Below are 13815 nucleotides of genomic sequence, written 5' to 3'. Positions count from 1 at the left end.
TGTCAGTGCTTTTAAAGCTTTCCTGTAATTCTGATGACAACCCACATTCGAAAGGTCACTTTAGAGTGGTGGTTCTTCACCTTTTGAGGGTTATCAGCTCCTTTGAGATGCTGAGGAGATTATGCTCATCCTGATACAGAAAAGAAAAAAAAAAGCCTCATGGGTACAACATTTAGCATACACGGCTAAGGGTACCATAGACATCCCAGTGTATTTATGGAATGCTCAAAATTCTCAGTGCATAGTCTGTCTGCTCCAGGGACCAGAACCCTAGAGCTTTTTCTATCTCCTCTTCTCTCAGTAGGCATTCTGGGAGTCTGGGACTCAAGAGTCCACAACCCACTGTGGGTTCTTAGCTTTGTGCAGGAAAGAATTCGAACGTGAGCCAGCATAGAATGAAAGTGAGTTTATTAGAGGAGCCGGGAGACAGAGAGTGGGCTACTCCACAGGCAGAGCAGTGCCCCCTTTAGCATAATTTGTTTCCTTCATTAAGGGGGAGGCTTAGTCAGGGTCCAGGCAGGGAAAGGGGTGGAGATTTCTCAGAGGAGCTCTGTCTTCCATTTTGGGTCCTTACATGGGCTTTATGTTTCCAATCACAGCCTTGCGGGGTGTGCTGTTTATCATGCTAATGTACTGCAATGAGCATATAATGAGGCTAGAGTGAAATTACTTACCACATTGGATTGAGAAGTCTTTGTGTTTTTAAGCCATAAATCTCCTGGGAGGTGATCTTACTCACTGTTGACATTTCCTGTAGCTGTTATCGATTGCAGCTGTTTCTCCACATACTTTATCTCAGAAGGTAAGTGACTACAAAAAGGAACCCCATGATCCTGAGACAAAGGGAGCTTCTTGATCCCAAATTCTTTTTTTTAAGATTGTATTTATTTATTTTTAGAGAAAGGGGAAGGGAAGGAGAAAGAGAGGGAGAGAAACATCAGTTTGTGGTTGCCCACAACTGCTCTCATGCACCCCCTATTTGGGACCTGGCCTACAACCCAGGCATGTGCTCTGACTGGGAATCGAGCCAGCGACCCTTTTGTTCACAGGCTGGCATTTGATCCACTGAGCCACATCAGCCAGGGCAACTCTAAATTCTTATGTGTGAGACTCAGTAGTTGCCTTACTGGAACCCACCAAGAAAGGCCATGGGGTGAAATGGAAGGAACTCTGGAAAAGAATCCAAGAGTCCTGGGCTCTGTATAGTCTTAGCTTGGACATCAACTTGCTGTGTTCTTGGCTAAACACCTCTCCTTGTGAGCCTCATTTTTCTCAGCTATAAAGTGAAGGGGTAAACCAGAAGAACTCAAAGATCCCTTCCAGCTCTTTGAGTCTAGGATTCTTTTCTCAAAAGTTTTTTCAGGACCCTGCACTTCAGACAGCAGAACACAGTAGAGATCTGTGACAAATTGATGGGCTGACAGAGTTCCCTTGGAGTGTTTTCCCCTGATTCTATATGGCCTTTTGCCCTCAGATTCTGATGTTCAGGGATGAGTGTTTCTACTAATGACCTCTTATGCCATCAACTAATCACTGTGGTTAGAAGGAAAGACCTGAGAGGTCACAGAGGCTACTCACCCACAGCCAGCCATGATTTGCCATCCTTCCAAACACAGGCTAAGGCATTTGTCCTTAGCTGAGGGGACAAAAGGAGGTGGTAACTTCCACAAGCCTATCAATAGTGGCTGCTACCATTTGTCTTTAATAAAACAGAGAATAGTGCTCAGTGTTTCTGAGCCAGGAAAGCAAACAACACTAAGTCTTAGATTTGCTCCCCTTGGATGGGACCCTCCACGTCCAATGATCCTAGGACTCCACTGCAAAGCAAGACTGTTCCCTTGAGGTCTCTGACCAGCACTATTTGGGGTTCACCACTATCGTGAAGTTCTTGTAACCACTGAAATGAAATCGGCTCACTCATTAGGGGAGAGGATTGAAAAAGTTAAAATTTTGTCAGCTAAGGTATAGTGGACTTTTTGTTCTTCTCGATGTCCATTACCTCTTCCTTTGATAGTCACAGTTTACTCGTTTGTAAAGAAGACACTTTTCCAAACTTGAGCTCAGTCCTCATATTTTTCAAGCAGAGCTGATACTTCTAGGCTTCCAGGAATGGGTAGATGACCTGCACCTGGCCAGTCACAGCACACCATGTCTCTGGCTATTGTAACTGTTTCAACAATAGGCACATGACCCAAGCCAGGCCAGGAAAATCCAATTCTTTTTTTTTTTTTTAAGATTTTATTTATTTATTTTTAGGGAGGGAAGGGAGGGAGAGAGAGAGAGAGAGAGAGAGAGAGAGAGAGAGAGAGCGAGAGAGAGGGAGGAAGAGAGAGAGAGAGAAACATCAATGTGCGGTTGCTGGGGGTTATGGCCTGCAACCCAGGAATGTACCCTGGCTGGGAATTGAACCTGGGACACTTTGGTTCCCAGCCCGCGCTCAATCCACTGAGCTACGCCAGTCAGGGGAAAATCCAATTCTTGCACTCTTTCTGGAACCATAAAGGAAAGAGCCATTGTCTCTTTCAACTGTGGAGGCTGAACTGGCCAAACAGGCCTGGAGTTGCTTGTGGTTGAACATGAGGGAAACGAGGTGGTCTCTGTGGGGCTTCCTATTGTAACTAAATTCCTTGCCTACTAGGTGCTACAATCACACACATTCTTCTAATTTATAGCAGGAAAAATATTTAGCTTCTCACAATTTAAAACAAATTAAAAAACTTAAAAACTTAATTTAAAAATTTCATAAACTTTGGGAGCTGCTAAGCGTTGGTCCTCTGGGAAAAGCTTTAGTCACCTTGTTCTAGGTGCAGCTCTGAGAGTGAAAACACATTCCTTTGCTGCCTATTTTTAAAGTGTGTGGTGAGTTTTGTCCAGATTTCAACTCAACCCCATTGTATTGCTCTTCCTGTTGTAAAGGACTGCGAACTTTTTCCGCTTGGGGTGAGCTGGTGGATTTTCTGCTAGGCTTTTGATTTCCCCAATTTTACTCCTTTCCTTGAGCAGAGTCTCCTGTTCTTGACTTTCACCTCTGGTAGGCCCCCACCACTCTTACTTTCTCTGGTGAGCAACGGCTTAAATAACCCAGCCTTTGTTATGTTCTGTTACCCAGCTTCATCTCTTACAAAGGCTTAAATCATCAGATTGGTTTATATTCACTTTCTTTGGACTTTTCATAAACAGACTGAATCAGATGTGGCAAGATGCCTGGGAAAAGCCACCACCAATTCCTACCTACAACTCACTTCCTCTCCTTGCACAGTTTCCAAATGACTGTTTCACTTGGTAGGCACCGCTAAGCCCCACTTTCCTTCCTAGGAAGGTCCCAATCCTAAACCCTCCTTTGTCAGCTAGAAGAGTTACCTCAGAGTTTCTTGGCAAATGTGCCACTTGGATTGTCTCAGTCCCTATCCTTGTCCCTCAGGCTCCCAAAGAACTATCATACAAATGCCTTACTCCATCCTATTTTTCTCCTAGGGCAGACGGCTGCACAGAATTTATTCTCAAAGGAAACGAGTGCAGATGTCCCCATTATCAGGAGGCTGCCCACTTGGGAGAAAGTCTTAATAGCCTTCCATTCTGTGTAATTCAATTTCATACTCTCAGAAGCTACCCACAGGCCAGAGAGTTTCCTGTGTTATGGACCTTTTCCTTGCCTTTGGTGGGATGACCGAGAGCTTGAAGTGAAGGGTCTGGAGACATCTAAGAAAGGATGACAGAGCAAGGGGATGTTTGGGACAGAATGAAATAAACATGAAGGCAGTAGGTTTGCAATAGCTATCATTTCAAAATGTGCGTAGCAGATACAACGTTCCAGGCACCAATGTAAATACTCAGGATGATAACTCCTTCAATCCGCACAGTGACCCTGTGAGGCAGTGACTACACCGCACCATCCCCTCATTTCATGTGGGGAAACTGAGTTGCAGAGAGGTAAAGTCTCTTGCTTTAGGTTTTATACCTGATACATGCAGGGGCTAAGACCTGAATTCAGGCAGTCTGCTTCCAGACACTACACTGCCTCTCCGTGCAGCTCTAAACTTTGGTTGGGTGGCCATGTCTCCCAGCCTGCCCAGGACTCAGGGGTTTCCCAGGACACAGGACTTTCAGGGCAAAACCTGTTATCATTTTGGGTGAACTATGAAGGTTGCTCAACCTTATATAGAAATGTTACCAAAGAAGATGTTTCTCTAGTAATTTAAGTGATGCAAAAGCATCTGAGAAAAGGCAGAGTTCAGAGAGACCTTTGCTCCAGGCAGAACAGGAACACTGAGGAGCAGATCAGCTCTGGGCTCTCCTCTTCTTCCACCACTTTGGCTCTAGCCCCCCAGGGTCTGGGTGGCCGCTCTAATTCCGATTTCCCGTCTGCCCTTGGGGAATCACTCTACGTAAAACAGCCATGGTTGTCCTCTGGAGTGGCACGTGACCAGTCACTGCCTTGCTCACAACACGCTGCACGGCCCTCGGTGAACACGGGAAGAACCCAGGCTCCAGAGTTGACTTGGAAGGCCCTCCTCCATTGGCCCCCCTCTATCTCTGTCCCTTTCTCTTCGTGATTACCACGCTCTGTGCTCCGGGCATTCCACACGATTTGTATTTCCTCGAAGACACCAGGCTCTCATTTGGGTGTTTTTGTCTCTCTTCTAGGGATATCCTTTCTCCCTTCCTTGCCGTAAACTCCCGTTTTTCCTACAGGACTCCTGGTTCAGGAGCCCCTCCTCCGTGTTCTTCCAGCTCCTGTGGTCACTTCCTCTACACTGGAATTTTCATATTCTTTGATAACTCTCTGTTTATTTATGTCCTCCACTATACAGTGAACTGCTTGTTTGTTTATCTGTAGGTTTGCCGTATTTGACACATAATAATAGCTAATGTTGATTAGGTGCAACTGTATCAGGCACTCTGGATGCATTGTAGAATTTAATCCTCATAATAACCTATGAGGTGAGTACTATGATTATGCCTATTTCACAGTTGAAGAGATGGAAGCTCCAAGAGGTTAAGTAATTTTCCTTGGAGTCTGACAACCTTGACAGAAACAGCATTTGACTATGATGTCACCTTCCAAAGCTTACCCTCTTACCCATTCTGCTAAACTTCCTCTCAAACTTTGTAAGAAGCCTTCAGAGTCTATCTTACAAAGTTGTGAAAATCAAATGGTGACTAGAATTGGCTTTGTAAGCTGAAAGCTCTGATGTCAGAAACTGCTCACTTCCCCAATAACTGTTTTTCTTTAATTCCCTTTCATAATAATTGAATTCCTGCTATTTCACTAGACACACAGTTGCCTGTAATGACTACATTTCTCAGCCTCTCTTGCAGCCAGGATTCTTTCTGGGCCCATGTGATATGAACAGAACCACATTTACAACTTCTAAGACATGCCTTCAAAGAGAAGGATGAGCCTGCCCTTACTTTTCTCCTTTCTTCTAGCTAGGCGGTGGACAGGGTGGTGATGAGTCATCTTGAATCATATGCGTAAGATAGAAGCAGGCTGGGAACTCTGGCATCATGGAACTCATAGACTTACCCTACGCTGCTTATGTCTGGATGATTGGGAAAGAGAGAAAAAGCTTCTCTCTTGTTTCACTCATTGCTATTTTGGATCTCTGTTACAGCAGCTGAACCTATACTCTCAACTACCATAAGTCTATTCACAGCGGAATTAATTATTGTTTATTCCTATGGAGTGGCTTTGAGATTGCAGCCTTGCTATATCATAAAATTTAACTTTCTCTTCTCAGTAAAAGACAATACCATTCAACTAGTTTGACCAGGTCAAAAACCTAGGAGTCTTTGTTTTCCTTTAAAAACAACTTTATTGAACCCCGGACTTTATTGAGCCCTGGCTGGTATGGTTCAGTGGATTGAGTGCTGGCCTGTGAACCAAAAGGTCACTGGTTCAATTCCCAGTCAGGGCACATGCCTGGGTTGCAGGCCAGGTCCCTGGTTGGGGGTGTGCAAGAGACAACCTTTAGATATTTCCCTCCCTCTCTCTCCTTCTCTTCCCCTCCCTAAAAAATAAATAAAATGACCAAAAAACCACACTTTATTTATATATAAGTGACATGCAATAAATTGAATACATTAAAGTATAAGGTTTGTTAAGTTCCCACCCAAGAAACCCTTGCCACAATCAAGATCATTGCCCTGGTTGGTGTAGCTCAGTGGATTGAGTACCAGCCTGTGAACCAAAGGGTCATTGGTTTGATTCCCAGTCAGGACACATGCCTGGATTGCAGGCCAGGTCCCCAGTGTGGGGCATGGAAGAGGCAATCACACACGGATGTTTATCTCCCTCTCCTTCTCTTCCCCTCTCTCTAAACATAAGTAAATTTTTAAAAAAAGATCATAAACATACCTGTCATAATAAATTCTCTTTAATGTTCCTTTGTAATCCCTTCCTTCTGCCTTCTTCCCAGTGCCCCTCATCCCTCAAACTACCTGTCACTTTAAACTGTTCGCATTTTCTAGAATTTTATATACATAGAATAATATAGCATGTTATTCTTTTATTCTAGCTTCTTTCACTCAGCATAATTCCTTGGAGATTAGGAACGATCTTTGATTCCTCTTCTTACATTGCCAGCCCCCTGCTCCCAATCAGTTCCTTCATCAAGTTCAGTAACCTCTACCTGAGTGCATCTACCTCTCCTTTTCTGCATTGCTATCATCTTCACCTACACCACCACCATCTCTCTCATAGCACTGCAATAGTCTTAACTGGTCTCTTTGCTTCCCCTCTTGCTACCTCTCATCCATTTTCCACCTAGAACCCACACAGATCTTTTAAAAATGGGATCATCAATTTCCAGATAACTTCAATCCCCTTCTTGAAGTTATTTGGTGGCTTCAGATCACACTCAAAAACAACATTCTAACCCCTGACTGTAGCTCACAAGACTTTTCATGGTCTGGCTCCTGTCCAGCTCCAGTGTCCCTCCTACCATTCTCCCCATCCAGTCTCTTCTTTTTGCTCTTCAAATATGTCAAGCCTGTTCCCATCTTAAACCCTTTGCCCTTGCTATTCCTTCTGTCTGGGATGCTCTTCCCCAGCTCTGTGTGTGACTGGCTCGTTTTCATCTCCTTCCAGAGAGCTTCCCACACCTAAGTGGCCTCCACCAGCCAACCTCTAACCACACTGCTATTTTCTTCCTTAATAACTCTATTAATATCTAAAATTATTTATTTACATGTTTACTGTTTGTCTTTCCCCAATAGAATATGTGCTCCATGAGCTCAGGGAGTTTGGCTCTTGCTACTGTTATCCCAAGGGCCTCATTCAAAGCCTAACAGATGTCCAAAGAATATTCGTTGAAGGAATAGATGAGTGCATCACGCACAGATAAAGCAGAGCTGGGGGATAATAGGATATCACCTAATTTCCACAACTGATCAAACCTCAGAGGTATTATATTCTTGTACTAGTGAAGCCTTCAGTGTGAAGTCTGGTTTGTTTTTTTCCTATGAAGAGAATAGAAACGAGCCCATCTGGTTATTCTCTAGGCACGTTCCCTAGTCCTGCAGTGTCGTTAGGCCTTTCACAGACAGTCTCTCCTTGCCATTTTAGAAGCTCGAGAGAGAGAAAGGGAATACCTTTACGTTGAAGACCCAAAAGAAAATGAGATATGGGAAAGTATTACAGTGACTTTCAGTCCATAAATGTGTATCCTATTCAGCCAACTTTGTGTTCAGAGACAGTTTTATTTTTCCCCACATTTGCTTCACTCATGTGGTATCAAGAATTAACACAGGAGCTGGTCCGGAACCATGAATCTCATTGGGCTTTGGATGAAGTGAATGTGAAGTTACGTTTAAGGATGTTTCCACAGTCCGGGACATGCTAGGCACTGAAGATAGGTTCTTAGTAAAAAACTTGAGTCATATGAGAAAATCAACTGTCATAAGAAAGACTAGCAGATGCTCCCAATGGAAGAATTCACACCCAAAAATCCTTAGGTGATAAGACATTGTAAAAAAAATTTTAAATTATGTTCATTATGTTCTAATTATGTTCGCTATTAGGCAAGATTGTATCATTACATATCATTATGCAAAAGGAAAGAGCAGGTGGATTGTTTCCATATTTTGAGTATTATGAATATGCTGCAATGAACATAGCTATATAAGCATCTGTTTGCATCCCTGCTTTCAATTCTTTTTGTTATACACCAAGAAGTGGGGTTGCTGGATCTTATAAAAGAGACCCCACAGATATCCCTTGCCTTTTCCACCAAGTGAGGATGCAGTGAGAGGTCAGCAGTCGGCAACCCAGAAGCGGGCCCTCCCCTAAGCATGCTGGTACCCTGATCTCCGACTTCCAGTCTTCAGAACTGTGAGAAATAAATGTTTGTGATTTATAAGCCACCCAGTCTGTGCTTTTTGTTACAGCAGCCTGAAGGACTAAGACATACTGGATTAAGAGCCACTCCAAAGATCTAATTTGAAAATGATTACCTCTGGCCCTGGCTAGCACTGGCCCGTGAAAAAAAGTGTTGCAGGTTCAATTCCCAATCAGGGCACATGCCTGGGTTGTAGGCCAGGTCCCCAGTAGAGGGAACGTGAGAGGCAACCACACATTGATGTTTCTCTTCCTCTCTTCCCCTCTGTCTAGAAATAAAGAAATAACATCTTAAAAAAATGATTGCCTCTGTAAAGATTTGATTTCCAAATTGATGTCATTTGGAGGCACTGGGTGTAGGACTTCAGTGCACCTTTTTTGGGGGGAGGTGGGGACACAATTCAACCCATAACACAAAGACTAAGAGAGTTTACCCCTCAAAGACTCTTCCTGAAGGAATCTACTGAAGATTTACTTTATCAAGAAGGAACAAAAGAAAGTGAGAGAGGACTCTTGCCTAAAGTCACATTGCTGTTAGGTTGTACAGGTAATACTTGAACCCAGGTTGTCTGACACCTTAGCCCATGCTCTTGATTTTTATATTACACACATCTCTAGGAAGAGTATTTCAAAATCTCATGAGGTAATGTACATAAAAGTATCTGAGACTTTCTTTGAATTTTAATGCTTAGTCATTATTTACTAGTCATCTATAATGAAGTTCTAAGAAGATCCCAGAGTAGAATTAGGCCTTTTTTTTTCTTTTTGAAATTAGAGTGATGGCAGATTTCCTTCTAAAGAATTCATTCTCATTCGTTGTTTAATTTGTGTTCACCCATCTGTGATGGGTGTTCTGGGTAGAAGTGCTGAGAGGACCATTATTCTATGGTTCTTGATTTCAAGAACCTTACAGTCTAATAAGAAAAAAAAATTTTTAAGTAGAAAGTGTCCTGTGCCTTGAGAGACAAACATGTAGTTTTGAGGAGAGTTTAGAGGAGAGGTTATTTTTGATCTGTGCAATGAGTGTTGTAAAAACAAAAGATATAAAGGAGAGGTGACCTGTTTGCTGGACCTTGAAGACAAACATGATAATATTAATTACATCAACTTAACTACAACTATTAACTGGGAACCTACTTTGTGCATGGTGCTTTGGTTGGAGCTTTTCATCCTGATCTTATTTATTCCTCACAATAACTCTGTTAGGTCAATATTGTTATTCTCAAAACAGGAGACAAACTCTGTTGCCACATACAGCTAGTAAATGGAACCAGACAGACTTAGGCTCAAGGTAGGCTGAACCTTCAATTCAGATATAGTTGGTTCCAAATTCCTGCCCTTTCCCCTCTAAGTTTTTCAAGTAGGTAAACATCCATTTTTTTCCCCCATTTTCAAAAGTCCAATTTATATCCATTCTTCTAGTTCAAATGCTAGGTCTTCTATAGCAAATTCTCAAAATGTAGTCTGGAGGCGACTTACATCAGGTCATAAGGATTGTTTACAAAAATGCAAATTTCTGAGCCCCAATCTCAAAGATTCTCATAAGTTTGGGGTGAAGACCAGAGAGCCTTATTAATAGTATTTGTTAAGAATTTGTTTGGACTCTCTTGAGAACCACTGTGTCAGCGGTCTTTGAGGAGAATTCAGTAGAAATAAATTTTTTTGGAAGAGCACTTCCGTAGCATTCTGGTCTTCTTTATACTGGCATGCTTGAGGCTCAGGCTGATTTTTTCCCTTATCTCTGACAGCACGGGGACCAGCTGAATGATGGAAGAGGTTTTGACCTTATCTACTTACATCTCAATTTAACAGAACAACTAAGCTATTTGACAAAGTGCTTAAAACTGTACAAGAAATCTGCATGTTGTGTTTGTCTGAAAGGATGTGGAGAAGCCAGCAAGGCCTGATACATGGGAATCCAGAATATTTCAAGAGTTACTATCTCAGGCACGGCAAAGGAAATCATCAACAAAATAAAAAGATAACCTATAGAATGGGAGATCATATTCACTGATACATCTGATAAGGGGCTAATATCCAAAATTTATAAAGTACTTACAAAACTCAATACCCCAAGCAGCGAATGACCCAATTAAAAAATGGGCAAAGGACCTGAATAGACATTTCCCCAAAAAAGACATTCAGATGGTCAATAGACATATGAAAAGATGCTCAAGGTCACTATTCACCAGAGAAATGCAAATTAAAACCACAATGAGATACCATTTCACACCTTTCAGAATGGCTATTATCAATAAATCAACAAACAACAAGTGCTGGTGAAGATGTGGAGAAAGGGGAGCCTTTTTGCACTGCTGGTGGGGGATGCAACCTGCTGCAGCCACTGTGGAAAGCAGTGTGGAGATACTCCAAAAAATTTAAAATGAATCTGCCTTTTGACCTAGTGATCCCACTTCTGGAAATATATCAGAAGAAACCTGAAACACTAACTTGAAAGAACATAAGCACCCCTGTGTTCATTGCAGCGCTATTTACAATCATCAACATATGGAAGCAGTCCAGGAGTCCATCAATAGATGAGTGGATAAAACCACCAAGGGACATTTATACAATGGAGTCCTGCTTGGCCATAAAAAAGAAGAAAATTTTACTCTTTGCACAGTATGGAAAACATTATGCTAAGTGAAATGAGCAAGTCAGAGAAAGACAAATGTCATATGATTTCACTCATGTGGAATATAATGAACAAACTGAAATAACAAGCAAAACAGGGACAAAGACAGACTCATATGCAGAACCGAAGACAGCTAGAAAGGGGAAGGTGAGGAGGTGGAGGGAATGAGGAAAAAGGAAAAAGGACTAGACACCAACAATAGTGTGGTGATTGCTGGGGGGAGGGAAGTATAAGTGGACTAATGATAATGGAAAAATATACTAAAGATTAAATAAAATATATATATTTTTGAAAAGTTACTAGCTCAGAAGGAAAGAACCTTGACTAGGCACTCGCGCGCAGGCGCAGAAGGAGGGGATTATCAACCCTCCTAGGCGAGCCCTTCCCCCACACTCTTTCCGGTCTTGGTCCAGCGCGCAGGCTCAGAGAGTGAGCCAAGATGGCGGCGCCCGTGGATCTGGAGTTGAAAAAGGTAAAAGAGGGTTTTGAACCTAGCGGAAGGCTCCTCTTTGGTACCTAAGGGGGCTGTGGACAAGATTATGAAGGAGGCTGGAGTCTTGCGGAAGGAAAGCGGTTTCAGGGAACTGGGGAATGATTTCCTAGAGTCGTAAGGCGGGACTGGGTCTCCTTAGGTTAGAGTAGGGGGCCAGCGGTTTTTGCTGGAGAAGAGCTGGTTGGGCTGGGCTTGGTTAAGTCTGGTGGGCCGACATCTGACCCGTCCCCTTATTCCGAGCTCCAGAGCCGTTTTGTTGTGCTTGGAACCTTCAGTTCCATAGTAAGGCCTGAAGTGAGCGTCTCACGTTGGACCGCCTTAGGACGGCTTGCCCCAGCTCAGGCATCTGTAAATACCGCGTCCCCATTTGCTTTGAAAAACTACGAGTCCAACCTGTGCTTATTTGTTCCTAAACCTCGAAAAGTCGCACTACAGTTCAGAGCCTGATAAATTCATAGCAGTGCTCATCTCAGGACTTTGGCTCCCCACCCCCCACCGTTTTTGGAGGACTCTGCTAGGAAAGAAACAAGTCCCTAAAGTTTTGCAAATAAAATTGATGTCAGAAGAAATTGGGTTTCTCTCTTCGATTGCTTATAAATGTTACTCAGAAACGTTTCACCACCACAGAGTACCACTACCGACCCCAACCCATATTTTGGGGTGGGGGGTGGGGTTAGGGGTGGGAATTGGGCTTCATCTACTTTAAGTCCATACTTTTCTAGAAAAGGAAACTGAGTTCCAGGAAAGAATCAAAGGTTACGGTCATTAGTAGTTTAGGTTCTTGAGAAGAGCGGATTTTACTTAAGACCACCTTCCAGTCAATCTGTACGAAAGCAATGGGACAGCTGAAATAGCTGTTCATCCTGATAAATGAGGCTGTTACTGCTGTGAGGATTTTTGTGTGTCTCACTTTTTGTCATTCCTGTTTTGCAACTTGTAAATTTGGCCCTTACCTGGTCTTCTCTCATGCTGTAGTATCTCAGTGTTAACAATTACGCTAGCTTCCTTAGTAAAATGTGTACTGAACAAAACAAAATTCATTTTAAGAATGCTTAAAGTATTCTAAAAGTTTAGCTTTAAAAAAGAAGATTTTATTTATTTTTCAACAGAGGGGTAGTGAGGCAGAAAGAGAGGGAGGGAAACATCAATGTGTGGTTGCCTCTCATACACCCCCTACTGGGGACCTGGCCCATAACCCAGGCATGTGCCCTGGCTGGGAATCAAACCAGTGATTCTTTGGTTCACAGGCTGGGGCTCAACCCACTGAGTCACATCAGTCAGGGCTAAAGGTTTAGCTTCCTTTTTTTTTTTTTTTTTTTTAATCCTGTTAAAAGTTCAAGTTTAAGTCAGGGTTTAGTGAAAGAGCTAACAATAGAGTACATCTGTGAATGGACTCACCTCCTAGTGTTTGAATTTGTTGCTAAGAAACCTGTGGGAAATGAGTGCAAACTAAGAAAATTATTTCAGCCTTAAATTGGATAGCTCTGACAACCAATTAAATGAACTAAAGAAAATCGTTTAAAGATTTTTATCTTCTAATTCATTTGTTTATTACCTGGAGACAAATTGAAAATTTCAGGCTCCTCCCCTCCCCCCAAATAAATCTTTTGAAACCTTACTAGTAGGTGAGAACGAAGTCAGAATAAAAGATAAGTGGTATTGCAGTCACAAATGTTGTTATTGAGGCATACATTTGACAGCATGTGGAAGTCATTTGAGACATTTCAACAATAGTATCCAAAAAACCGTGTTTATCTTTGAGTTCAGTGTACTTGGTGGTCAAATTTGGCTTGGTATGTGCATAGAAGATTATAATGTAATTCTTCTACCAGTGCTTATGAAATTTTCTTTTTTTGGTCTTTCTCCTAAAAATATTTATATTCTGGATATTACTGTAGACAACAGACTAGAAAGATTCTTGAACTAGGGTTTCAGAAGTGGATATGAGTACCTGCTTTTCCACTGGTGGTTGTTCAGCCCTGTGCAAGCCACTTACATTTCTTTCTTTCTTTTTTAATATGAAAAATAGAAACATTTATTGAAGAAGATACAAGAAACATTGTATTGAGGACAATGACACCTCAGTCCCCTTCAAAGTAGGCACCTTTGGACATCCCATAGTTCTCCTAGCATCTCTTCCACTGTTAAAAACACTCTGCAAAATCCTTTGTTGGAATTACCAACTGCCCCATCACATTTTCCTGAATCTCATCATTGGTCTGAAATCTCTTCCCTTTCAAAGGTGGTTTTAGTTTTGGGAAAAGCCAGAAGTCACAGGCACCAAATCTGGGCTATAAGGGGATTGAGTCACCTGGGTGAATTTATGTTTCACCAAAACACTCTGCATGA

General features: G+C 42.4%; 1 protein-coding gene across 1 annotated transcript in view; it reads left to right on the top strand.

Moving 5' to 3' along the window:
- The first annotated feature begins 11353 nt into the window (after positions 1 to 11353).
- The window catches only part of PFDN1 (prefoldin subunit 1), a 54651-nt gene continuing 52189 nt past the window's right edge, over positions 11354 to 13815 (top strand). The window contains exon 1 of the mRNA XM_028528489.2: positions 11354 to 11445. Coding sequence (XP_028384290.1) covers positions 11413 to 11445 — 33 coding nt within the window. The 5' untranslated portion in view covers positions 11354 to 11412. The remainder of the gene's footprint in view (positions 11446 to 13815) is intronic.

Source organism: Phyllostomus discolor, chromosome 13 (assembly GCF_004126475.2).
Source record: "Phyllostomus discolor isolate MPI-MPIP mPhyDis1 chromosome 13, mPhyDis1.pri.v3, whole genome shotgun sequence".
Lineage (NCBI taxonomy): Eukaryota > Metazoa > Chordata > Mammalia > Chiroptera > Phyllostomidae > Phyllostomus > Phyllostomus discolor.
This window is presented reverse-complemented; position numbering and strand designations above follow the sequence as displayed.